General features: G+C 45.9%; 1 protein-coding gene across 1 annotated transcript in view; it reads left to right on the top strand.

The window, feature by feature from the left end:
• Igf2bp2 (insulin like growth factor 2 mRNA binding protein 2) overlaps window positions 1-26564 on the top strand; it is a 156549-nt gene extending 129985 nt beyond the window's left edge. The window contains exons 8-16 of the mRNA XM_070029765.1: window positions 1958-2080; window positions 2797-2932; window positions 4402-4527; window positions 14600-14668; window positions 15744-15860; window positions 19240-19314; window positions 21349-21480; window positions 23601-23714; window positions 24668-26564. Coding sequence (XP_069885866.1) covers window positions 1958-2080; window positions 2797-2932; window positions 4402-4527; window positions 14600-14668; window positions 15744-15860; window positions 19240-19314; window positions 21349-21480; window positions 23601-23714; window positions 24668-24760 — 985 coding nt within the window. The 3' untranslated portion in view covers window positions 24761-26564. The remainder of the gene's footprint in view (window positions 1-1957; window positions 2081-2796; window positions 2933-4401; window positions 4528-14599; window positions 14669-15743; window positions 15861-19239; window positions 19315-21348; window positions 21481-23600; window positions 23715-24667) is intronic.
• The last annotated feature ends 753 nt before the right edge of the window (window positions 26565-27317 follow it).

Genomic DNA, 27317 nt, shown 5'->3' with positions numbered 1-27317 from the left:
GCTTTTTCTGTAGTAATGCATCTGTCTAGCAATTTGGTCTCAAGTAATAGGAAACATAAGTGGCCTAAAGAGTAAGAAATAATAATTACGGCTCATAACAGGAAGCCCTAAGTTAGAATAACTTTAAGGCCCTTTGAATCATGGATTCAAAGAACTGTGAGGACATTTTTCTGATTTTCTTTTCCTTGTGATGGCTTCTGTCCTCTTGGTGATGATATATTATTGGATTTCAGATATTCTGTTTCCATAGAAAAATATTCTAAGCTTGAAGGAGGGCATGACTTCCTTGTACCTGTTAAAAAATGTTTTTAAGGATTTTGCTAAAACACATGTGACATAAATTTTACCATGTTAACCTTTTTTTTTTTTTAAGTGTTCTGGCATACTGGGGTTTGAACTCAGAGCCTCTCACTTTCTAGACAGGCTATCATTTGAACCACGACACTAGCCCCTTTCTGTTTTGGTTATTTTCAGATAGGAACTCCTATTAGGCCTGGCTGTTCTGGACTGTGATCCTCCTGTTTATTTTTCCAAGTGGCTTTACCATTGCCACATTCAGCCATTGGTTGAGATAATGTCTCATGATTTTTTTTTCCTTTCCTTTTCTTTTTTTTCCCCCTCTTTTTTTTTTTTCAGGGGGGAGGGAGGGAGAACATTGATCTTGGAGCTTGAACCCAGGTGCTTTCCTTGAGCTTCTTTTGCTCAAGACTAACACTCTACCACTTGAGCCACAGCTCCACTTGCATCTCTTTGGTAGTTTATTGGAGATAAGAGTCTCATGGACCTTCCTGCCTGGGTTGGCTTCAAACCCTGACACTCAGATCTCAGCTTCCTGAGTAGCTAGCATTATAAGTGTGAACCACCAGCACTCAGCACTTGTGAATTTTTTGGTGGAGAGGTTCCTGAACTGGCCTTAAACTATGAAACCCTAATCTTTCTCCCTCCTAAGTAGCTAGAATGACAGGTTTGAGCCACTATACCTGGCTCCATCTTAATCATTTTTAAGTATACAATTAAATTGTGTTAAATGTATTCATTTACATTGTTATGAAATCAGTATACAGAACTTTCTTATCTTGCAGATCTGAAATTCTGTAACCATGAAGTAGCTCTCTGTTTCTAATCTCCCTTACCCTTGGTGAACTCCACCACTATACTTTGTATTCTTACAAGTTTGATTACTTTGGGTACTTCATGGAATCACACAGTATTTGTCTTCTTGTGATGGACTTAATTTACTAAGCATCAAGTTCTTCCATGTAGTAGCATGAAACAGGACTTCCTTTCCTTTATTAAGTCTAATAGTATTTTATTATGTTGTATGCCACATCTGTTTATTCATGATGGGTATTTTGTATTTTGTATTTCTCCATCTCACTACTAGTGAAGATTGTTGCTGTGACTGAGTTTGCAAATAATTTCATTTCCCATTCTTTTAGATGTATGCCCAGAGTAGGATTGCTGAGTCATATGGTGGTTCTGTGTTTAATTCCTATCTCTCTGGCCAGATCTGCCTCAGGGACCCACTGCTAACCAGTTACTGCAAGGAAGTTGAATCATGTTGGTTTAACTTATGTTCATCAGAATTCATGAGTTGGAATTGGTAAGGGACCTGCTTCACTTAAAGTCCACAACCACTTAGTATATAAACCACCACCACAACAAAAGCAGAGTAAGCTAGGTGCCTCATGACTCATGCCTGTAATCCTTGCTACTTAGGAAGGTGAAATCTAAAGGAACTCAATTCAAGGCTAGACTGGGCAGAAAAGTCCAGGATATTCTATCTCTAGATAACTATCAAAACCAGACTCGAAAAATGGCTAAATGGTCGAGTGCCAGCTGAACAAACAAGCTGAGCTAAACGTGAGGCCCTGGGTTTAAATACTCGTACCAACAAAAAAGGAAAAGAGAAAGCATGGTATATCTTAAGTATTAAGTTACTGTTTGTCTTTTTTAGAGCGGAAGAGATTCCTTTGAAAATCTTGGCCCATAATGGCTTGGTTGGAAGACTGATTGGCAAAGAAGGCAGAAATTTGAAGAAAATTGAACATGAGACAGGGACCAAGATAACCATCTCATCGTAAGTCATCTATTAACGTTAGTTAATGTATCTCTTAATCAACATTTGAGCACTTCTGCATCCTAAACTTATTCAGCTGCATTTATTCATTGTACCATGATGCACCTCTCTCCATTATGATCAAAAACAAAAGGCTGGGGATGTGGCTCAGTAGTAAGAGTGGTTGTCTATCTTGAACAAGGCCCTATGTTTTATCTTAGTACTACAAAACAAGAAAATAGCCATACCCCTCCTAAAAGAATCCCCCACCCGCCGGGCGCTGGTGGCTCACGCCTGTAATCCTAGCTACTCAGGAGGCTGAGATCTGAGGATCGCGGTTCAAAGCCAACCCGGGCAGGAGAGACCGTGAGACTCCGATCTCCAATAAACCACCAGAAAACCGGAAGTGGCGCTGTAGCTCAAGTGGTAGAGCGCTCACCTTGAGCTGAAGAGCTGAGGGACAGCGCCCAGGCCCAGAGTTCAAGCCCCACAGCCGACAAAAAAAAAAAAAAAAGAATCCCCCACCCCCAAAAGCCTGCTTACCCAGATTGGCCAATCAGCCAAATATGGACTGATAGAAGTTACTAGTAAGGTTTCAGATAAAATAGTAGAGATTCTGTACCAAAGTATTTTGCAAGAGAGTCCAGTCTTCTGTATCTCTACCAAGATTTGTTTGTGTAATTTCATTTTTTTTCTGTGAAGAAAGGAAATTTCTCTCTTTATTTTCCATCTGCTAGTTTGCAGGATTTGAGTATCTACAACCCTGAAAGAACCATCACTGTGAAAGGCACAGTTGAAGCCTGTGCAAATGCTGAAATGGAGATAATGAAAAAGCTGCGTGAGGCCTTTGAAAACGATATGCTAGCCGTCAACGTAAGTGCCTCAGGCCTCCTCCTTTACTGGTTTACCGATGGGTTTGCAGAGAGGACACAGCTTCTAAGAATAATTGCATTCAGCTAAGGAAGTACCTTAGAATGCAGTTTTTCTCAACTTCTTGGGGAAAGGCATTAAAACACCTAGTAAATCATGATAAACCCCAAACTGGACACAACAATGTGAAGCCATTATGATCACATCTTTTAAATGAAAAAAATTCTTATACGATATTTATTAAATAAAAAATGAGAATATATGGGACTACAGTTACAGTTATGTAAAATAATGAAACAAAGAGGAAGGCTATAGATAACTGAAAATGTTAGGAGAGTGGAGTTTTTCCTACTTTCTACACTTTCTGTGATATTGTCTTATTATTCTTTAAATTTAAAAAAAATACATGCTTTAAAATTAGCCAGGTACAGTGACTCACAGCTACAATTCCAGTTACTTGAGAGCTTGAGATTGAAAAGATCATAATCTGAGGCTAACCTGGACAAAAGTTAGCAAGACCTCATCTCAACCAGTAGCTGGATAGGGTGATTCAAACGTATCATCTCAGTTTCACAGGAATCATAAATAGGAAGATTGAAGTCCAAGCCAGCACAGGCATAACCTGGCAAGACCCTGTCCCAAAAAGCTTTGCACATGATTCAAGTGGTAGACCACCTGTAGGAACAAGACTTTTCTAAGTTCAAACTCTAATACTAACACACACACACACACACACACACACACACACACACACACACACACACACACACACACACACACACACACACACACACACACACACACACACACACACACACACACACACACACACACACACACACACACACGATCTGGGCTAGGTGTGTGGCTCGTTGGCATTTATATTTAAGTATATGAAGCCCTGGGTTTAGTTCCCAGTCTCCAACACCAAAATACACACACACACACACAGGATCTGGGCTGGGTGTGTGGCTTGTTGGCATTTATATTTAAGTATATGAAGCCCTGGTTTAGTTCCCAGTCTCCAACACCAAAATGAGTAAAATAAAATTTGCAGGGCACAGTGGTATGTATCTGTAATCCCAACTGCTTTGAAAAGCTGGGGCTGAAGATGTCTTGAGCCCCAAATCTTAAAACCAGCCTTAAACCAGGTCCTGAGGTGAGAGAAGGAATCCTGGGCTGTATGAGGAGCAGTTTGGAGTAGGGTGGGAAAGAGAGCCTAGCAAGAGACAAGCTGGAGAGGCAGCCTGAGTTGGTCCTACCGGGGGACCTTGTTGACTATGGTAACAAAATAGACACTCCTAAAGGTGGCACATAGCTTTGAAGGAATACCATGGCCAGACTGAGGTTTGGCCTCCACCCAGAGTACAGGAGGAAGAGGCCCACATGCTAGAATGGAGTTGATTGGAAGACAGCTGGGCCTGTCTGGTTTCCTCCTCTCATCCTTTTTTCCCCATTTCTCTTCCCAACAGCAAACCAGTCTGATTCCGGGGTTGAACCTTAGTGCACTTGGCATCTTTTCAACAGGACTGTCAGTGTTGCCTCCACCAGCCGGGCCCCGTGGAGTCCCCCCTACTGGCCCCTATCACCCATTTGCTGTAAGTAGCTCAGCACAGAGCGGGTCGCTCCTGCTCTGGGCACCTCCTGGTGAAGCATTGCTGCATTTGTGTTGAGTCAGGTCTAACAGCTGCCTCTGGAGGCTTCTCTCACGCGTGAAGAAGGTGTGAATCTCTTAGAACTTTTTTGAGGCTGACAAATTGATATTAAATCATCATCAGTATATTCGCAAACATAGTATGTCACAGCTATGAAAGAAAAATCAGCTAGAAACCTATTTTATTGTTAAGGAAAAAACCTATTTTATTGTTAGTCATTTATTACAGTCTTGAACTACCTGAATGGTTCTTGAAAATACATACATATATATATACACACATTTCCAACCTACGTCTACAATTCAATTGAATTATATTTTATTAATCAGCAGCTTTTTAAATGAAAACATGCAGTGTTTCTAAGCAGCACTGTTATTTAGTGGTTATCAATAAATATGTATTGTCTGAATTACACTTGTGTGGCTTCCCCTTGTTCTTATTTACAAGCATTATTCAAGATATTACTAAGGTGAGGCTGAGAATACTCGACAGCTCTCATTCCTGATATTACTAAGATTGTTTATTTATTTATTTATTTATTTATTTATTTATTTATTTATTTATTGTCAGTTGTGGGGCTTGAACTCTGGGCCTGGGCGCTGTCCCTCAGCTCTTCAGCTCAAGGCGAGCACTCTACCACTTGAGCCACGCGCCACTTCAGTTTTCTGGTGGTTAATCAGAGATAAGAGTCTCGTGGCCATTCCTGCCCAGGCTGGCTTTGAACCACGATCCTCAGATCTCAGCCTCCTGAGTAGCTAGGATTACAGCTGTGAGCCACCAGCACCCAGCATTATTGTTTATTTTTAAAGCAAGTTTCCTTTCCCCCAGTATTGGCATTATGGAAATGGGAACATGACCTCAGCCCCTGCTTCCTGCTTAGAGTTGGTTTCTGGTGTTGGCATTCTGGTGTTGATATAAGTTCTTAGTTGGCTGTGTGGCTTTTCTGTAGGCAGGTGGGATCGACCATTGTGCTGCACTACTGGCAGAACACAGACATAGTGGCACCTGCATCGTCAGTCACATACACATAAGCTTTCTGCAAGCAGGCCTGTTCGTAGATAGTTCTTCTGAGGCATTTCTGTATCACTCCATACTGATTCTAGTTGAATCCATTTTCCCTTAAACCAACGGATAGAATCCAACACCATGCCTTGTGTGGCTGAGAGAACTGAAGGTGTGGTGGGTGTGTCTGGTGGGAGGAGCTTGTGGTAGTTGGAGCTTTGTGGTGGGAGTTAGGACAGTCATATGGCTGGCTGTTCCAGGGAGTAAGACACCTATGAGAGGTACACATCTCTGCACTCCTTTTGTAATGCTTGGTCCATTAAAAGGTGTCAAGGAATCTCCTACCTTGTAAACCAGGCCCCACAAAAGGTGGCTGCAAAAACAAGCTATCAGCTGGGCAAGGCTGTAATCTTATCATGAGGCTGAGATCTCAGGACCAGGATTTGAAGCCAGCAAGGACAAGGAAGTCTGTGAGACTCCTACCTCCCATTAATCACCAAAAAGCTAGAAGTGGAGCTATGGCTCAAGTGGTAGAGCACTAGCCTTGAGAACAAAAGCTCAGAGACAGCACCCAGGCCCTGAATTCAAGCCCCAGGACTGGCACCCCTCCTCTCCCCCCAGGAGCCAGGCCATCATGCAGACTAAGTAATCTAAGTGGGGAAAAGGCATAATAAATAAGCCACTAGGGCCTGGGGGAGTGTAGCTCAGTGGCTCTGGAATGCAATCCCCAGCACTGTAAAAATTTAATTAAAAACTGAAATAGGTGTCAGCATAGTTTGAGGACCATTTATTTTTGTAAATAAAGTTTTATTGAAACAGAACAATGATTTTTAAAGAAATTTACATAATGTCTACTACTGCTTTTCAATTAAATGACAGCGTTGAGGAGATGCAACAGAGACCCATGTGAGCATCAAAGCCTAAATATTATTTGCCTCTACACAGAAAATATTTGCTGAACTCTACACTAAAACAAGATTGATTTTGATATGATAGCAGGGTGGTTTCTAAACTTGAAAATAGTTTTGCTAATTACTCCTTTATATCTGAGATTTTTTTTTGGGGGGGGGGGAGTAGGTCAGTCCTGGGGCTTGAACTACTTGAACTACTGGTGTTCTACTACTTGAGCTACAGTACCACTTCCGGTTTTCTGGTGCTTATTTGGATATGAGTCTCACAGACTTTTACTGCCTAGGTTGGCTTTGAGCTGTGATCCTCAGATCTCAGTCTCCTGAGTAGTTAGGATTACAAGCCTGAGCCACTGGCACGTGGCTTACATCTGAGATTTTAAGTAATATAGTAGCTAACTATTTTAATCAAATAATAAGTTCCTTTCTTGGGGTTGGAGGCATGATTCAGTTGATGAGTACTAGTCAATTAGGAAAAGTGGCAGTCTCAGAACTTAAAAAAAAAAAAATCAAGGGTAAACAAAGGAGGAGGCTGCAATGCTTGGTAAGAAATGTATGCATTATCCTGCCCATGTAATTGTAGCCCCTCTGTACAGTATGTTCCCAAATAAAATAAAATACAATTAAAAAAAAATCAGTTTCTGTTCTTAAGTTTTAAATTGATAAACAGCTAGGCTTAGTGGTGCATACCTGTAGTCCCAGCTACTAAGGAAGCTGAGGAGGATAATTTATTGAGCCTACAAATTCAAGACCAGCTTAGGTAAGACTCTATAATAAAAAAGAAAAAAGGCTGAGCGCCAATGGTTCACACCTGAAATCCTAGCTACTAAAGAGGCTGAGATCCGAGGATCACAGTTCAAAGCCAGCCCGGTCAAGGAAAGTCTGTGAGACTCTTATCTCCAGTAAACCACTAGAAAACCGGAAGTGGCACTGTGGCTCAAGCGGTAGAGCGCTCACCTTGAGCTGAAGAGCTGAGGGATAGCATCCAGGCCCCGAGTTCAAGCCCCAGGACTGACCAAAAAAAAAAAAAGAAAAAAGGATTTTCTTTTTTTTAACTAACAAAGGATCTTAGGTCAGTAAATCAAGATTAGTCTATTGAGAAGCAGATAGCTTAGGTCCATGCAGACTGCCTGTGTGTGCATTTCTGCATTTCACTTGCTGTTTTAAACCCTGGGCAAGTGAATTTTAATTCCTTTGTGTCTCCTTGTCAAAGAAAAAGGAAAATAACCTACAATCATAGAGTCATTGTGAAATTGATTAAATGAAGTCTTCATGTAGTGACTTTATTTTTTACTTTTCTTAACATATTAAGGCTGTTACCACTTGTGATGTAAATGTTTTCTACCAGGTTGTTGTTGCTCTTCGATTTACTTAAGATATTTCGTGATGTATATGTGTATGTGAACAAGTAAACTATTCTATGCAAAGTAAAATGTAAAACTTCCCTTCAGTTTTTCTTACCCAAATCTCACCCAACCCCCACACCTTGGAAGTAATAGCATTGTATGTATTTACCATAAGTTTTCTAACCAGCATACCATCTTAAGGCATTTGGGTTGATTTCAGGCTTTCCCTATTATCCAAGTGAGTATCCTTACACATAAGTCCAGGATTAGATGTGAAAGTAAAGTCTCTTCCAACCAGAATTACAGCAGTGAAGTATTTATGCATTTTAAATATTCACAGATTTTCTTAGCACAATCATGTAGTTAAATGAGTGGTGTTTTCTTATGGACTTGTGGTCATGCTAGAGAGAAAACTTCCTCCCATCCAAGACTATAAAAATATTCCATTCTAGTTTTTGGTTATTTGTTTTGGGAAAGTTGTTTATCTCTTTTTTTTTTTTTTTTTTTGTCGGTCGTGGGGCTTGAACTCTGGGCCTGGGCGCTGTCCCTCAGCTCTTCAGCTCAAGGCGAGCGCTCTACCACTTGAGCTACAGCACCACTTCCGGTTTTCTGGTGGTTTATTGGAGATAGGAGTCTCACGGTCTCTCCTGCCCGGGCTGGCTTTGAACCGCGATCCTCAGATCTCAGCCTCCTGAGTAGCTAGGATTACAGGCGTGAGCTACCAGCGCCCGGCTATCTCTTATCCATAGGGAATTTATATAGGCTTCCACTTTGAGGTGGTAATCTGACCTTTTTTTTTTTTCCAAACGAATACTTAGTATTGTTCAAATCATTTATTGAGTAATCGACCGTTCATCATTCGTCTTGAAATGCCAACTTGGTCATGGGCTAAATTTCTCCTAAGTCGTACTTTTGGACTCTGTCCCATACCATTCAGCCTTTTGTCCACACAGCAGTTACCACGGCTCTGCATCACCATGGACAGTTTCTAGCAGCAAGCTTGCCTTTTCCTCAAAGAATGAATTAGAAAGACGTCCAAATTTTGCTATGTTTGAGAAAAGGGAAAAGATACATAGAAATGAGCTATTCTTGGAAGAGTTGATCAATTCCATTCATAAACATCTGAAACTAGTACCATGTGTTTAGAGAAAATATCCTTGTAACCTTTTAAGTTTCTTATAAGTTTTTGATTGGGTTTTGTTGATTTTGTATTTTCCTATTTAAAAAAAAAAAACATTTGTAGTACTAGAGTGTTTACCTAGTATTTGTGCGGCTCTGAGTTCAATCCATAGCACCAGAGGAGAAAAATTTTCATCTCTCTCCATATATAATATATATTACAAATATGTATGTATACACATATACATATAGATAGCATGCACACATATATGTATGTACATGCATAAAGTTAAACAAAACAGACTATCTTTTAAATCTTCACTTTTTAATTCCTGGTAGATGTATTTTCTCTTTTTTTCCTTAAGATTTATGAAGGACTTTTCTGTTTTGTTTTTTAATTTTGAAGGAGTTCCCGGTTTCCTTGTCATCTTGGTTTCTGTATTCTTTGGGAGCTGTCCTTTCCTGAATTAACTAACTGGGAGTGTTAGCCTGCTGTTCTCAGCCTTGCTCCTCTTTTTTTTTTTTTTAAGTCAAATTTTGTCTTATGTTTATTCTCCCATATCTTGCTACCAACAATAGTTTATTAAATATATTTTTATTGTAAAGATACTGTACAGAGGGGTGACAGTTACATGGGTAAGGTAACGAGTACATTTCCTATCAAGCACTGTTACCCCCTCCTTAGTTTTTCCCCTACCATCCTTTCCCTCCCCACCTCCCTAACTCCTCCCTCCCCCCTCACCAAAGTTGTAAAGTTCATTTTCAACGTAGTGTCTTGTACGTCTCATTGTTACAGTGGGTCAACCTGTATCCTTACTTCAGCATTTTGTTATTTCCCTTCCCTCCCCAAATTAGAAAAATGTATATACAAGATTCTTTACACATATGTCTAAGGAACCAGCTGTTCATATATATAAATAAAATCAACAGGAAGCATAATCATTTACTCCTTAGAGAAGCTTTTCTTATAACACATTCCCTAAACTCCTGAACCAGGGAGTTCAGATGTGCCAGATGTGTTCAGTGTTGGGTATGATACTTAAGATCTTGGGCCATGGCGTCAGGCACAGAGATCTGTGTTCCAGTCTTGCATCTCTAGCTTGCAAACTTCCCAGTTTTAGCTGCCGGCAGCTCCTGAGTGTCCAGAGTGAAATACAGCGGTGGCTCAGCCACTGTGCAGTCGCTCTGCTGCTCTGGCAGGCGGGTAGAGAGCAGTGCACCTTCTGGATTCTGGAAAGCTGTGTCCTCACGCCAGTCCTGCTCATCAAGTCCTCTCCTTCGCTAGTCCCATGTCCCTGGTTCCCTGTGGGGAGTAGCCACCATCATTGTAGTTTGTGGGGAGCAAAGCTATTTCAGTATCTGGTATGATTCATCTGCCTAGCCCCAGCCTCCTGCGCTGCTTTAGACTCTCACCTACCTGCCAGTGTCCCACACAGTTTGCCCCCTGAAGGTCTCCCAGGAGAACAGGCCCAGCTGCTGTAACTTGACTTTTTACTTGGTGTTCATTCCTCCACCCACTCCCCAGCAGTCCAGTGTGGACAAAGGCTGGCCCCAGAGGCCCTTAGCCTGGGAACTGAAAATGAACCCCTGGATGGTGCCAGCACCTCCCACTGCCTCTTAAGTCAGAAGGGTATGCCTGGCTTGGCACCAGCACCCCACCTTTCCCACCCTGCTGTCAGAAGTGCTTCTCACACTCTCAAAAGCAAAGTCCCTTCTCTGTCATACAATACACAGGGTGACAGAATCCCACTGCCACAGGGAGGTGTAGAGTTCCGTGGCGATGCCCCAGAGCTTGGGACTTTGGATGAGATGTCAGATGATGCAGCCTGCTCTCCTTGAGTCCCTGATGGGTTACTTTTTCTGATCTTAAGAAAGCATATCTTGAAATGCCAGTTTTCATTTGAGGAGAGAGAGGAAAGAGAAAGTAGGCTCTGATAAGACATTGTAAATAAATGCCCATTTACAGTCAGAATGCAGCCCATACCAAGACTGATGATGGCCTCTCATTCCTGTGGCATCTGTGAATACCATAGGACACCTTTTGAGAACATTTATTATACTAGGGTCAGTCTGAAGACCAGACCAGGCCCAGGTGCACTCCCCTTGCCCCTCCCCCCATCCTGATGGCCTCTATGTGTCTGCTTTTCTGGCCTCCTCTCTGATTTTCAAATAGGCTGTGGACCTCTGGGACTCCTCCGTGTGTGCCCAGCCCAGGGCCTTGCATGCTCAAGAGCTGTCCCCGACCACTCCAGCCAGAGTCCTACCCTGCCACTAAGCTCTCAGCTGTCTGTACTCTATCCCTTTCATTCTCAGTCACAGAGTAAGATTTTGTGTGTGTGTGCCGGTACTGGGGCTTAAACTTAGGGCTTAGGACCTCACACTCTCGCTTAGCTTTTTCTTTCAAGGTTGGTGCTTTACCACTTGAGCTTCAGCTCTACTCTCCGCCTTTTACTGATTAATTGCAGATAAGAATCCCCTGGACTTTTCTGCCCAGGCTGGCTTTGAACTATGATCCTTAGATCTTGCTCTCCTGAGTAGTTAGGATTAAGGGGTGAGCCACCAGCACCCAGCTGGTTATCTTTTACATCTACCTTCCCAGTAGAACATAACCCCCTGGTGGCAGTGACCTTTCCTATCTTCCCAACTGTGTCTCCATCTACTCAAACAGTGCCTGTCAGATACTTTGTGAATGAATGCAGAGTTGAATGAACCTTCACAATATAGAAAGCCATGATATTATTTCAATCCATTTAAGAATGAGACTTAGGTTTAATAAATCATCCCAACTTCTAGAGCTAATGATTCAGGCTCAGACTTCTGGCTCCAAAAACTTGTCTATACAAAGACCTTATGACAGTCCGTGTCTGTGATTGATGAATAAAATGGAATTCACCCTTCTTACCCCTTTTAAAGTATCATTAGCATTTATTAACTGTACAGCAATTTCTGAACTTGGATCATCTTTATCCCCCTACATTATTCCTTACAGTCGATTTTTTACAATCTCTCCTGACCCAGGTGGTAGGTCTAAATTTGTTAGTGTCTATGTTAGGAGAACTGAAACCCAGAATGGAGCCGTGCTGGGACTTGCCTCCTCTTGGCTTCACATGAGCTAGAGGATGAAAGGGCAGATCATACTTAAAATAATCATTTCTGCTGACAGAAGAAGGGATGGCACTCAGGTACAAGGAGGACAAAAATGCCTATTCTGCTGTTCTTTGAGCAGAAAAGCTGCAGGAATTCTCCCCCTTCCCTGCTTAGCCTGGGACAGATAAGCACGTGCACAGGAAAGTCTGAGCCAACGCACGTCCTGAAAAGTCTTCAAGATAGAGACAGGGGAGGGAAGGGGTGACATTGTCCAAAAAGAACTGTACTCCTTACCTGACTTCCATAACTGTAAACCCTCTGTGCACCATCTTTAAAATAATGATTAAAAAAAAAAAAGAGGTAGAAGGTTGTTTTCAACTACTTCCCTTCAAAACTTAAAGGTGCCCTAAGACCACTGGTCTTGTAGCACCCTCTTGTGGGCATGAGACGTCACCACATGCTCCAAGTTAAAGCACAGGCGAGGCTGGTACCTAGCAAGCACCCAGGCATCAGCGTCTTACGATGCTCACAGCTGAGCTCTCTGAGCTCAAAAAGAAGAATGTTTTGTCCCTAAGGAGTTTTAAGGGGGAATTGTCATTTAGAATTGAGTGCAGCTTGTTATTGAGGAGACAAGCATTTTATCATGAGATCTGTTCAGAAGTTTTCAGATTAAACCCAGGTCCCTTAAACCCAAGTTCCATCCATGTATGACACTGTTGGAACTGTCTTCCTGAGACCTGTCATTATACAGGGTGGATGTGCCGTGATATCCGGAGCTAAGGACCTTCTTTCTTGACCTTAAGACATAGTTGACTTTTCTGGCTCTGGTCAATGTCCTGCCTATCACAAAATACAAAATCTTAACTACGTGTGCATATGATCAGATATAATGGGTTTTTTTTGGGGGGGGGGGTCTGGTCGTGGGGCCTGAACTCTGGGCCTGGGCGCTGTCCCTCAGCTCTTCAGCTCAAGGCTAGCACTCTACCACTTGAGCCACAGCGCCACTTCCAGCTTTTTTCTTATGTGGTGCTGAGGAATCGAAACCAGGGCCTCAAGCATGCAAGGCAAGCGCTCTACCACTGAGCCACCCACCTTCCCAGCCCCACAATGGTTTTTTCTTAGAAATAAATGACAAGAAATAGAAATGAAGGTTTTTGGTTATTTCGGGGTTTTTTTTCTCCTTAGTCACTGTTTATTTTAAATTTCTGTACCTTTTGTATGTAAGATTATCTGTTTGGGAGAGAGTAAGGGGGAGCACAGAAATGGTGGGACAAAGGGTGAACAAATGCAGCCGTGATACTCACTAGCATTCTATTGAAAATTAACTATTCAACTTGTGTGGGGGGTGTCAGGAGGGAAAAACTGGAAGAAAAGGAAAGTGGCTCAGTGGTAGAGCGCTTGCCTTGCATGCATGAGGCCCTGGGTTCGATTCCTCAGCACCACATAAGCAAAAAGAAAAAAGCCGGAAGTGGCGCTGTGGCTCAAGTGGTAGAGCACTAGCCTTGAGCTGAAGAGCTGAGGGACAGTGCCCAGGCCCAGAGTTCAGGTCCCACAACTGGACCCCCCCCTCAAAAAAAGGAACAATTTTCAAAATCTTAACTACTTAGAGGCTTAAGATGATTGGGTTAGTGGTTTACCCCCCCTCCCCCACCCCACCCCACCCCACCTTCCCTCCCCCGCAAAAAAAAAAAAAAAAAAAAGAGCACGAGGCTCCTTTTCCATGAAGAGTTGAATGGAGTGGTTTGGGACTGCGTCCAGTCAGGAAGCAAGACCCTATCTCAAAAACAAGCAAAACTCATGGTTGGAGGCATGGCGTGGTAATAAGCGTTACTGCTTAGCAAGTTGGAACCCCTGAGTTCAGAATCCCAGTGTCTCACACAGACGGAGACTATATAAAACCAAGCATATGCATACTATTCTGCAGGACTATTACAAGCCTTTAAGCAGTTCATAGGCAGAAAATACCTATCATAGTAATTGGTACATGGTAGTATTTAATTTAAAAGCAGCTACTTTTTAATTTTCCTATAACCCTACTTTTGTTCTGGCCTTCCTTTCCCCATGTTTACATATATTTATTGATCCATCTTTTTATTTTTTTCTCAATCTCTCTTTAATTTCCCCATTCTCAATCTCTCCATTCCTTCTGCAAATTTCTGCTGCACCTGACTGCCTGCCTTTCTAGGAGCACATTTGCTTGCTCCGAATAGCTCTTGGATATTGTCCTAGTACTGTTTTGCAGTTGGTGACTGGAGCTCCCCAGAAAATAGAAGCCAGTAACCCTGTCTCTACCCAAAGGCAGGTTAGACAGTGTGTTTGGGAATGGGTGTGGGCGAGTGGCAACTTTTGTGCAAACTAGGGAGCCAGAAGCAAGGTTAAGTTTAGAAGGCCGCCGTCATGAATGTTGAGTGGAGTGATGGGGGAGGGGGGAGGACACAGAGCAGAGATTAGAGGCACAAAGGGACAGGTATGGAGGAATCTTGCCTGAACAGGGACAAGAACGGTCCCCCCAGGACATCCACTCACTGAATGATGGTTCTCTTCCTGCTGTAGACACACTCCGGCTACTTCTCCAGCCTGTATCCTCATCACCAGTTCAGCCCGTTCCCGCATCATCACTCTGTAAGTGTCGGCTACCACTCCTCCTCCTGCTCCTGGCCTGACTCCCATCAGTCCCTCTGGACTGGCCGATGCCAGTTGGCAGTTTGAAAACTACCTGCTATGTGTCTAGGCCATGCAGAGGTGACACATCTCTGGCCAGAGGCTCGATGTTCTGCAGCTTCCTCTCTACTGCTAGTGTTCCACATGGCCCCGGCTGCCAGACCAACATAGACGAGTTAGAATCAGGTGCTGGTGGCCCACACCTAGCTATCCAGGAAACTGAGATCTGAAGATCAGGGTTCAAAGCCAGCCTGGGCATCTCCAACTAACCAGCAAAATGCTAGACTTGAGGTATGGCTCAAGTAGTAGAGCACTAGCCATGAACAACAACAAAAAGCAAGTGAGAGCCCAAAGCCAGGAGTTCAAACCCCAATACTGGAGGCTGGTGGGGGTGGGGAGAGGTTAATTAGGAGGCATTGCTACTCAACTGTTTCTAGTGATACTCAATTGAAGTCTAGCAAATGATGTCACATTGTTCTCATAGACGATGAGGAAAAAACCTTTGGTAGTCTTGCCCAGGAGCCCTCACAGGGTTTGCCCGTGAGGTGGTTTGCCTGTCTCCTTGGGTAACTACCACGGAACCTAGAAAAGGCAGGTTCTGTTGCCTTGTAGAAACACTGACCCTGGCTGCACAGAGGGCTGAGCACCCGCAGAAATGCTGCAGGCCCCAGCTTCAGGCCAATGTGTTTAGTCGCTGTGTTGATTTCTGAAGTGAAGACAGGAGAAATCTTTATCAGATCCATGTATTTGGGGAAGTCTTAGACCAACAGCTGTTTGTGTTCAGCACTGAGGTGCTCAGGAAGAGTTTGCCCATGGCTGTCCTGTAGTCCTGTCTAGATTCTACTTTATCCCATACTTTATCTGCTTCACACCCATAGAGCTTTGGGCCACAGAAGAATCTCATGCACCATTTTGGCCAATTCCTTGGGTGGGAGGGGGCTTCCGCCTTGAGGTTCACGGCAGTGCTAGGTAGCTGTCGAGGACTGCAGTGGCGTATGGATGGAATGATACCTTCTGTCTTGTCTCGTCCTTCCAGTATCCAGAACAGGAGGTCGTGAACCTCTTTATCCCAACCCAGGCTGTGGGGGCCATCATTGGGAAGAAAGGGGCACACATCAAACAGTTGGCTCGATTCGCTGGTGCCTCCATCAAGGTAAGTTGTTCCTCTCAGCCCTTCATGTCCTCCCTCCTCCTGCCCGTCCAGACAGCTCCCACACTGTCTGCACACAGAATCTCACGGGTCACTTGCAACATTTGTTTCTAAGACTTCATGCCCAGCTGCTCTCATTTTTCCACTCATTTTTCTGTTCAACTAACAACAGAATTAGAAAGCAAAAAAAAAAAAAAAAGTACCAGAACATCCTGTCCCTCTTTGAATTCACCTTTATTCTCTCTTTTCAAGAAGATACAGCAAGCTAGGTGCCTTTGGCTGATAACCTGTTCATCCTGGCTCCTCAAGAGGCTGACATAGGCAGGATTGTGCTTTGAGGCCAGTCCAGGCAAAGAAATCTGTGAGACTCAATGTCACCTAATAAAACACTGGGCACAGTGGCACATGCTTGTTATACTAGCTATGTGGGAAGCTAAAATAGTGGGATTGTGGTTCATAAACACAAGACCCTGTGTGAAAAATAACTAAAGCAAAACACTTGCCTAGCAAACACAGAGCCCTGGGTTCCAACCCCAGGACCACCGAGAAGAGGAAGAAGAGAAAAAAAATTGGGTTTCACACTTTGATATTTCCATTAGTGCCTATTTAAAAAACAAAAACAAAAACAAAAAACTTTGAGTCAGATGCTGGCAGCTCACACCTGAAATCCTAGCTACTTAGGAGGCTGAGACTGCAGATTGCCATTTGAAACCAGCTCTTATCTCCAGCTAACCAGCAAAAAGCCAGAGGTGGGTGTAGATTAGAGCATCAGCCTTGAGCAAAACTAAAAGACAACACCCAGGCACTGAATTCAAGTACCACTAATTTTTGTTAAATAAATGTTAAAAAAACAACCTTTAAACTGTGAGAAAATAACTTGAAAAATTCTGAAGGACAGTGATAAATCATTGATAACCAAGCTGATGACAGGCTGGGAGCGAACAGAGAAGCTCAGGCCACTAATGTGTGGTGGTGGCCGGCAAGCCTGCATTCCCAGATGGTCCGAGGAGCTGATAGGGAAGCATTATTCACCCGTCTTCCGCCCAGCCCAGCTATATCAGCGCTGACTCACAGGCAGAATGCTGCACACATCCCAAGCCTCGTGAAACACTCGCAGAAACACAGTTTCCATTATTACAGAAAATAATTCCCTACCCTGAGACAACCCGGAATTCCAAGCGAGAAGTCCCATGACTTGGAGAGAAAGAATGCTTACACATTCTCCCCAAGAATAGCCACAATTTCTCCCACAGCAAGTATGCTGGAGCAAAACAAAACAAAAAAACAACTATTTTGAGTAGTACAGAAGGATTACAGTGAGACTGTGGGGGAAAAAAAAAAAAACCTTTCTAAATCCTCTCTTTTTTGAGGCCTCATTCATGGCATCTGCAGGTAGAAGCCAGGCCCAGGCTGGATGCCAGTCTTCAGGTGTGTGAGGCCGTGATGGTGTGTATGAGGGCCACCGTGCCCAGTGGCTTCTGCTGGTTAGATGCCTGCCTGGGTGCTCCTGCCCCCTGGGCAGGATGAAGAAGATCATTTTCCATGTTCAGTGCTGTGATATGAAATATTTACCTCTAGAGCAAGATGTCTCTAGAGCCCTGCCAGGGCTCACTTACACTATACTTTGGGTATGAGTAGCAGTGGGCTGCCCATCATCTGCCTTTCTTACGGAGCTTACAGGTTCTGAGTGCCTCACAAAATGTAATCAACATCCACTTCTGAATCCTCAGCCCCTGCTTTCCTGTGCGCTCGGCAGTCACCTCGTCTCCCAGAGTCCCATTTATTTTGAGCATAGAAAGGGCCTTTATTTGTGCCCCTGCCGGGACAAAATGCCCTTCCAGAAAACAGATAGACAGCACAGCTCGCAGCGAATGCTGGGCAGTAGAGCCATCAGGAGTTGGGATGAGAATTGGGGTAAAGCAGCTCTGAGTCACCACGAGTGACCACAAAACAGATGGGTCATCACAAATCTGAACCTGCCTCCAGCCTTCCTCGGTTGGGCGGCGGTAGGAAACCGTTTTTCCCATGACCCAGTCTCTTTGAGATAAGGACCAGGTTGAATGGCAGCTGCGGATCTTGATGTATTGGAGCAATTCCCACCTTCAGTCTCAGGCCTGGCCCAGGTGCTCTGACCCTCAGCCTCCATCTAGTGAATGCAGAGGCCACAGCGAAGAACTGGCTGCCCATCGCCCTCAGGAAGCTCTGTGGTCAGTCACTTGGGCCTCACATTCATCTTCATGTCACAGTCACCAAGGCCAAGTTTGGGGCAAGAGGTCCTTTCTTCCAGAGCAGCAAAAGGGTCAAGACAAGAGAACAAGGCAGTAGCCCTGGATTTGAGAGCCCAGGGCTGACTAAGAGCATGCAGAGAGAAACAGTGACATGTATGGAGGCAGAGCTGAGCAGAGGCTGAGCCTCTGGTTCAGAGACTACCCAATGCAGAAAGCAGCACAGGTGGTAAATGTCATTCCCTTCCAGGAAAGCTCTTTCCCGAGTCTCCGCTATCAGACATGTGACCCATAACTGACTGTTTCCTCCTTCGTACTTACTCTCAGAAAGCTTAGAATGCAGTCTGTTCGCCAAGGCAGGTGTCTGAAGCCGGTGAAGCTTCATCTCTCCTTGCTCATCTAGTGCATAGCCCTCTCTGACCTTTACATTCCTCGAGCTTAGCATACTTTTAAATCATTGTAAGTTTAATTTTCCTATGGTTTGCTGATTGAGTTGTGTGTTTCGTCTTGTTTTGCTTTTGAGATAGGGTCTTGCTGTGTTGCCAGAATGGACCTTGAACTCCTGGGCGTGGATGATCTTGCCTGGACCTTCTGAGTAGCTGGGACTTTAGGTGCCCACTTAATTTTGTATTTTTTAAGCTACTTGATAGGATTTTTCGGTGGTTGTTGTTTTGGAATAAGGCAAGATATGCAGAAACAAATAGGTAATGAGGATCAGGATCTCCAACAAAAAATTCTTGCTGGTTCCATGTCTGTGATAGAGAAGAACTCAGGATGAAGGGAAGTGAGGGGTCAGCAGGGGCTCGGAGCTTGCTAGCCGCATCATCCAGGTTTCACAGCGGGGAGGTTGACCCAGCTGGCTGGAACCAAGATGTCCTCCTCCTCCTTTGCCCAGAGGCCATGATGAGCCTAGAACACTTGCTCTGACTCAGTGGCACTCAGAGATGACTGCCTTCTGAGCTGAGAATTAGAACCAGACTGGGCCTTCCTGAAGAAAGTGACTTCCTGAGACCCAGAGTGGAGATGGCACGTTGTCAGAACAAGCCCCAGGTGCACATGCAGAACCCTGCAATCTCCACAATGCCAGCGTGCAGCCACTGCTTCGGCAGGCAGGAGGGGCTGAGCATCGGCCTTTTCTTCTTCCCTGTGAACTGCAGATTGCCCCAGCAGAAGGCCCAGATGCCAGCGAAAGGATGGTCATCATCACTGGACCACCTGAAGCCCAGTTCAAGGTCAGTGCCAAGGGCCTCGTCAGGCATGCAAGCTCCGGACTCCAGCAGCCATCTCCCAGGTGTTGAGGTTCTTCTGTGGAGGCCCACCCTCCATTTTCCTTCCTGTGCTGCTCTTCCATCTCAGCCCATTGCATCCCCTGCTCTCCCCATTGTTCCCTCTGTGAATGGCATGCTTGCTTTTCTCTCCCTGGGAAGGTACGCCTCCTCCCTGTGTCCGTCTGGGTGTCAGCTCTTCAGCGCATCCCTTATCCCTCAGGCAGGAGGATGTCTGTCTCAGATTTGTGTGGTCATTACCACCCCAAGCTATGGGTGCTAACGGGGTGAGGGGGAAAAGTGCAGTAGCCTACAAGGTTTTCGGTGAAGTGCTTTTTATTTTTCTTCCTCTAGGAAAATGACAGCTTGATGGGCTGGGAAGGTGGCTCAGTGGTAGAGCGCTTGCCTTGCATGCCTGAGGCCCTGGGTTCGATTCCTCAGCACCACATAAGCAAAAAGAAAAAAGCCGGAAGTGGCGCTGTGGTTCAAGTGGTAGAGGGCTAGTCTTGAGCTGAAGAGCTGAGGGACAGTGCCCAGGTCCAGAGTTCAGGCCCCACCACTGGACCCAAAAAAAAAAAAATGACAACTTGAGTTTTTGTCTTTGTTTTTTTTTAAATATATTTTTTATTGTAAAGATACTGTACGAAGGGGTTATAGTTTACATGAGCAAGGTAACAATTTGAGCTTTTTAAAAGTTGGAATCATGTATTTATAAAAGTACAATTCCACTTTTTAAGGAATATTTTAACAAATTTATTGTTACTATAAGGTGATGTACAGAGGGGTGACAATTACATAAGTCAGGAAAAGAGTACATTTCTTTTTGGACAGTGGCATCCCTTCCCTCAGAGTAAAAGTGCAATTATTAACCATTAAAAATACTTAAAATTTAACCAGAAGGATACAAATAACACATTTGGAATCATCAAAAACAACAACCCTTCAGCTAGAGAATGGAAACACAGGCCAGGCGCCAGTGGCTCACGCCTGTAATCCTAGCTAGTCAGGAGGCTGAGATCTGAGGATCACGGTTCAAAGCCAGCCCGGACAGGAAACTCTGTGAGACTCTCATCTCCAATAAACCACTAGAAAACTGGAAGTGGTGCTGTGGCTCAAGCGGTAGAGTGCTAACCTTGAGCTGAAGAGCTGAGGGACAGTGCCTAAGCCCAGAGTTCAAGCCCCGTGGCCTACAAAAAAAAAGAATGGAAACACAAAATGTATATCCACACAAAGGACTATTGCTCAGCCATAAAAAGGGAAGAAATACTGATGCATTCTATAACTGGGGTAACACTGCCAAGTGAGAGAAGGCAGACACAAGGGCCATATAGAATATGGCTCCATTTACATGGCAGACACAGAGGAGGTAGGTCAATAGAGACGGGTCAGTGGTAAAGCAGGGACTGCCAGAGAGCAGTGGTACGAAAGAGTCAGAACTAACTGCTAGATATGGTTTCTTTTGGAGGAATGGGATGGAAATGTTCCTAGTCCATAGTGGTTGGTGGTCCCACAACTGACCATTCAAATATACTTTGAAATGGTGAATTCGGTTAGCATTTATAAGGCCTTAGATTGGATCCCCAACACACACACACACACACACGCATGCACGCACGCACGCACGCACGCACGCACGCACCCCACACACAACCCAACAAGCTCATATTCACATTCATTGAATCCTGTCGCTAACCCCACACCCCAATCCTTTAACGGCCTAGCAGGAGGGAATGAAAAATTCCTGAACAAATTCAGTTGACCAAACATTTCCAGGGATGCGGAAGTAAGATGGAGTCTGGACACTGGCCAGTACCCCCACTGGACACACTCCGTGCACAGGCTGTAGAGTCACATGATTTGGTGTGGCGGGCACAGCACTCCCCTTGGGTCTGGCCTGGGATGGGAGATGGGGTGTCTCCAGGCGGGCTGCTTCCTTCTGCCGCACTCAGCACCAAGTACAGTCTGCAGCTGTCTTGGTCCATAGTCTCATTTTGTTATTAGGCCCAGGGAAGGATCTTTGGGAAACTGAAAGAAGAAAACTTCTTTAACCCCAAAGAAGAGGTGAAGCTGGAAGCCCATATCCGAGTGCCGTCTTCTACAGCTGGCCGGGTGATCGGCAAAGGTGGCAAAACCGTAAGTTGGCTCTGGACTCCCTTCACTGCCTGGCTGATGCCTTGCCTGAGTTCTGAAGTTCCTGCTGCTCTTTCTCTCTCAGCATAAGCTCAGAGCCTGCGGCTCCCAGCCTGGCCTGGCATCTGAGTCCCCTGAGGCAAGATCTCAAACATAGAAAGGAAATTAGCACCTTCTAGAATGGAAGGCAGCGTGGAATGGTGCCCAGCACCCAAAATCACCAGGTTCCTGTGCTCAGCACCACCCATCCCAGCTCAACTTCCCAAAGACAGGCTGTCACAGCCCCCTGTATCCCACTCAGAGCATCTGCCGGCCACTCAGCAAGCTCCGTGTCTCTGGAGCCCACGCTGAGAATGCGGGGCTCTACTTTGCTCAGACGCCTTCCGCCCTCCTCGCTCACGCCCCTTCCTTCAGATCCCATTTTCTCGTTTTGTCCAGAAGCCTGGCCATGTGCTGTAGGGAAGCTAGCTCAGCAATAGGTGGATGAGAAGGGATTTAAAATTTTTTAATTGTTACTATAAAGGTGATGTACAGAGAGGTTACAGTTGGGATTTTTTGTTGTTGTTGTTGTCGGTCATGGGGTTTCAACTCTGGGCCTGGGCGCTGTCCCTCAGCTCTTCAGCTCAAGGCTAGTGCTCTACCACTTGAGCCACAGCATCACTTCCAGTTTTCTGAGTGGTTTACTGGAGATAAGAGTCTCACGGCCTTTCCTGCCTGGCCTGGCTTTGAATCTTAGACCTCAGCCTCCTGAGTACTAGGATTCCAGGTGTGAGCCATCAGCGCCCAGCTGGGATTTTTTTTTTTAATTTACGTTTTCACTGTGAATGTGGCAATAACACGGTGTAATTTGAACATTGCTAGTGCTGGGTGTGTAAATCAGTAGTAAAGCATGTACTTAGCATTATGAGGACCCAGATTCAATCTTGAACCATCCAAGAGGGAAAAAAAGAAGTACCGGAGCATTTGCTTTGGAGCCTGTCGGAAGGAGCCTGTAGCAAGAGCTCTGTAGCATGAGCTGGTGAGGCGCTGACCCCAAGGCACTCCCAGTAGAGCCTGGCGTACTCGGCAGAGTGTGTGTTGAGGGGGCAGGACCTGGGGGGGGAGCAACTCAATGAGTCATGTTTAATGCAGGTAAATATAATGGCTTGGAATATAGATTGTTCCCTCTCCTGGATCCAGGAAGGCAGCCCACATCCCAGGCATACACTGAGTGCTCAGCAGAACTAGAATGCAGGAGGTGGAAGAAAGCAAACAGTCCAGCAGCGAGGATGCTTCTGGGCCTTACTTGTCCTATTTGGTTATTTTAGAACTAGTCACTGAATCCTATGCCTTCCCACATAACTGTCATCTGTCCCCTGAACCTGTTTGCAGTGCCAGCCAGCGTCTGCCAGGAGTCAGAGCAGAGGGCGAGGGGTCAGAAAGCTTAGCAAAGGCAGGGAGTGGACTTCCACAGTGGAGATGAGGCTTTCCCATGCTTCCCAGGGAGGGCATTGTGGATATCTGTGGAGGGGGAAGGAGAGCAACCCAGCGCCAGGAGCAGCCTAAGTAAGAGCCAGCAGCAGGAGTGAGAAAACGAGTTTACTTTGGTGAGTCAGCAAGAGGTGGCCACGGTTCAGTGTCGGCAAGCAGAGAACTCGTCAGCAGTGCCCTCTTTTTTGTGTATTGGGGGGCAGGGATTGAATTCAGGGCCTCCTGCTCTCACTCAGCCTTGTCACTCTCGTGGATGTCTTTTCCCCGGCTGGCTTCCAACCACAGTCCTTAGATCTCAGCCTCCAGAATAGCTAGGATTGCCGGTGTGAGCCTCCATCACTGAGCTGAACAGCCTTCTTACTTGGCGTTTTGGGTGGCTGGGTGGTGGAGTGACTTGTGTTCAGAGCGGTGCAGATGAAGTGTCAGGATTGGAGCCCCAGACAGAAAAGCAATGTCCTGTGGTCAGGGCCAGCCTCCGAGGGTGTAGGGGGCAAACCCCCACTTGTGTCATGGGGCTGGGGCTGGGAAGGGCTGCATGAAGGAAAGGAGAGATAGCCCCAGCCTCCTGGCTGCTCCTGTCCCCTCCCTCCGGAGTCCACTGTGGGCAGCGGTTAGGAAGGAGACCGGCAGGTCCATACCATCTCCCTTCACAGGTGAATGAACTGCAGAACTTAACCAGCGCCGAGGTCATCGTGCCTCGTGACCAGACGCCAGATGAGAATGAGGAAGTGGTCGTCAGGATTATTGGACACTTCTTCGCTAGCCAGGTACAGTGCTTGAGGAGGCCCCTGCTCCTGCCAGTCCCTTTCCCATTCTCTGTTTATTCCCAGTTCTCTGCTAGTGGTCCAGGCAGCCACATCCCCACACACGGAGGACGACGGCCTCCCCGCTGCTCCCCACTCTTCATTTTCCCCCAGGCATGTTAGCAGAGCCCACAGAGGGCATATGCTGTTGAGGCAAGACCCCCCTGAAATGGGCCAGGGCACCTCTCAGCCTCCCTGCCCAGGCCCAGCCACAGTCCAGACAAGCCTGCATGCCAGTGGCACAAAACGACCAGGGCTCCTCCACAGTTGCTTCTCTTCAGTCCCACAGGTAGAGTTTGGCCTAGTTCTCACAGGTGCTTCTGCTAATCAGGTTTTGGGAGAAAGTAGTCCCAGTCCTAAGCCATAGACAGGCAGGCTAGGGTCAGCTGGCTTTCCCAGCTGCCCTCCCACCCCGCAACACAGTGTCCTTTGAGATCCCACTTGCGCTTTCTGCAGTCAGAGCCCCTGGCCACAGCCATCAGGGACCTCAGCGTAGAGAACAAACTGCCAGGCCAGGGTCCCCGAAGCAGTGGCCGGGTAGGTGAGGGTCAGCTGATCCAGATTGTAACCAGGCTGGGTTTCTCATTCCTTCCCTCTCCCACTGCCTGTCCCTCCACACTCATAATTCTTCCCAACTGTCTAGAAAGGTGTGTGCAGTGGGACCAGGCCATCTGACCTCCACAGGGCCCCCAGTCACTGTGCTGGAAGCTGCTGAGCCCCCATCCCTTTACCCTGCACCCAACTCCCTCGATTGGGGGATGGGGGGAGAGAGAGTCAGTCACTGTTACTGTTACTTACTGCCAGGTAGAAGAGGTCCTGCAGTACCCTTGCCCGAGTCCACAGCCTCTCCACCTCCTTCCTGTTCTCAGAACTGGCTTGCTTCCCATCCCCTTTCTCCCTTTTCTCCCTTGCTGCAGACTGCACAGCGCAAGATCAGGGAAATCGTACAACAAGTGAAGCAGCAGGAGCAGAAATACCCTCAGGGAGTGGCCTCCCAGCGCAGCAAGTGAGGCTCCCCAGGCGCCAGCAAACAACGGATGAATGTAGCCCTCCCAACACCTGACACACAGACCAAACACAGCCAGCAATCGGGAGCAAACCAAAGACCATCCTGAGCAATGAGAAGTCTGCCAAGGCAGCCCCAGCCCACCCGGCCCCGGGAGCCCCGGGGGCTGAGGAGGGCGGGGGAGGGGGGCGAGGCCGAGTTCCCCAGCACCACCAGCCAGGCCCACCTCCTCCCCGGGCTTCCCAGCCCCCCCCCCCCCACCATCCACTCAGATCTCTTCCCTAACTCCCACGACGCTATCCCTTCCAGTTGAACTAATATAGGTGAACATGTTCAAAGCAAAGCAAAATTCCTACCCTTTTCTTGGTTGTGGAAAATCAGCTCTGTACATGTGTGTACATATTAGAAGGGGAAAGGGGTTCAGACATGTGGCCTGTGGGGTTCACAGGGTGCCTGCAGCATTAATATATTTTAGAAATAATATATCAGATAACTAACTCCCATTCTTACTCGATGATTAATTTTGTGTTTCTTTTGGAAAAGAAAGGCTGTTGTAGACTTTGAAGAATCAAGTCTTTCTTTGGGAGGTCTAATGGTGTAGGAAGGAGCTTCGAGGCCACCCACACAAAATTTACCCAGAGGGAAATCTTGTCGAAGGACACTCGAGGGCAGTTCGGGATCACCTGTGTCTGTCAACAGAAGGGATACCGTCTCTGGAAGCGGGGACCCTGCCCCCTCTCCAGCCCTGACCAGCTCACCCCCATTCCTCTTGCTTCACAGGTTTTAAACTGGTTTTTTGCATACTGCTATATAATTCTGTCTCTCTCTGTTTATCTCCTTCCCTCCCGCTCTCCTGCCCCTTTCCCACCCCCATTCTTTTGAACCCCCTCCTCCCTCCCTCTCAGTTCCCTGTATCTACGCACCCCCCTCCCTCCCCAGGCAAAGCAGTGCTCTGAGTATCACATCACACAAAAGGAACAAACGTGCAACACACAAACCAGCCTCATCTTACACTTGGTTACTCAAAAGAACAAGAGTCAATGGTACTTGTCCTAGCATTTTGGAAGAGGAAAACAGGAACCCACCAAACCAACCAGCCAACCAAACAAAAATTCCATAAAGAATGTATTTTTGTCTTTTTTACATTTTGGTGTATAAGCCATTAATGTTCAAGAGAAATGATTATTTAGGGGGGGAAAAAAAGAGGAAGAAAATTGCAATGTACACAAGGTTGTTGGCCCAGGGCGTTAAATTTACAGATTTTTTTAACGAGAAAAACACACAAAAAAAAGCTACCTCAGGTGTTTGTTTACCTCAGCACCTTGCTCTTGTGTTTCCCTTAGAGATTTTGTAAAACTGATAGTTGGAGCATTTTTTTATTTTTTTAATAAAAATGAGTTGGAAAAAAAAATCAACTGCCAGCCTAGAGAAGGCGACAGTCCAAGTGTGCAACAACTGTTCTGATTGTCTTCCGCTAGCCAAGAACCTATATGGCCTTCTTTTGGACAAACCTTGAAAATGTTTATTTTTTAAAAAACGTCAAAAACAGAGAGAGAAAATATTGGAGACATCCTGAGTTTTAAAATAGGGTATGCGCCATTAGGGCTTTTTGCGCTAAAGGATGAACATGTACTGGTTTATGTGAACAAGCCATTGTTATACCACCAGACTGCAATGCCAGTTTCCTCTACTGCAAACAGTGTTCTGTGACAAAAAGAAAAAAAAAAGGAAAAAAAGAAAAAAAACAAAAACAAAAAACAAATATATCCAGCTAACAAGATCCTGGCGTGTGTGTTAGTGTCTTCTTTCCTCCCTCCCCCAGTGTCTGTTCTGTCTAATCTGAAGGACTTGGGGACGGAACAGTCCACAGTCCCAGGAAGCCACTGAGGAGGCAGCCTCTGCCCATGAACCTCTTCAGGAGAAGCTGAACTATGTCTGTGGAACTCTGGTGTAGCCCCTGCCAGCAGCATCTGCTTCATCTGGAAGCTGGTTGGAAACAAGATTCTCAGGCCCACCTCCTCCAGACACAACTGTGGAGTGGGGGTGAGGCCCTGTGCCAGTGACTCCTGCACACACAACTAGAGGGGCACGTCAGCTGTGCTTCACCTTAGGGAGTTATTTTTATGTGGGGCAGGGGAGGACAATGTGGTCTACAGTTCAGGGGGAGGCACCTCACCCCTCATGGGAAGCTTTGTCTTAGGTGTTCAGGATCAGCTTGGATGGTGAGCAGGTGTACATGCACCTGGCATGGCACCAGTGCACTGTGAGAAGGCGAATGGTGGTTTTGTTATTTATAACCTTAGCTCCTAGACCTGTGGGGTCATCCAGAAGAGGCTACTGAAAAAGTCCGTGTATTCTTGGGGAGCTATAGTTGGGTGCGGTGGTGTGTGCTATAGTACCAGTTTCATAGGCTGAAGTGGATCACTAGAGCCCCGGAGTTGGAAGGCAGCCTGAGCAGCACAGCTTCGACTGTGAGATGGTCAGGTTAGGGTTTGGGGGAGACTCCATAGTGTAGCAGATGGTGAGCTGATGGGATTCTTCCCCTATCACAGTGTTCCTCA

The sequence above is a fragment of the Dipodomys merriami genome, unplaced genomic scaffold (genome assembly GCF_024711535.1).
Source record: "Dipodomys merriami isolate MVZ:Mamm:240054 unplaced genomic scaffold, mDipMer1.0.p SCAF_2, whole genome shotgun sequence".
NCBI lineage: Eukaryota > Metazoa > Chordata > Mammalia > Rodentia > Heteromyidae > Dipodomys > Dipodomys merriami.
The sequence above is the reverse complement of the archived record's forward strand: the minus strand, read 5'-3'. Positions and strand labels throughout refer to the sequence as shown.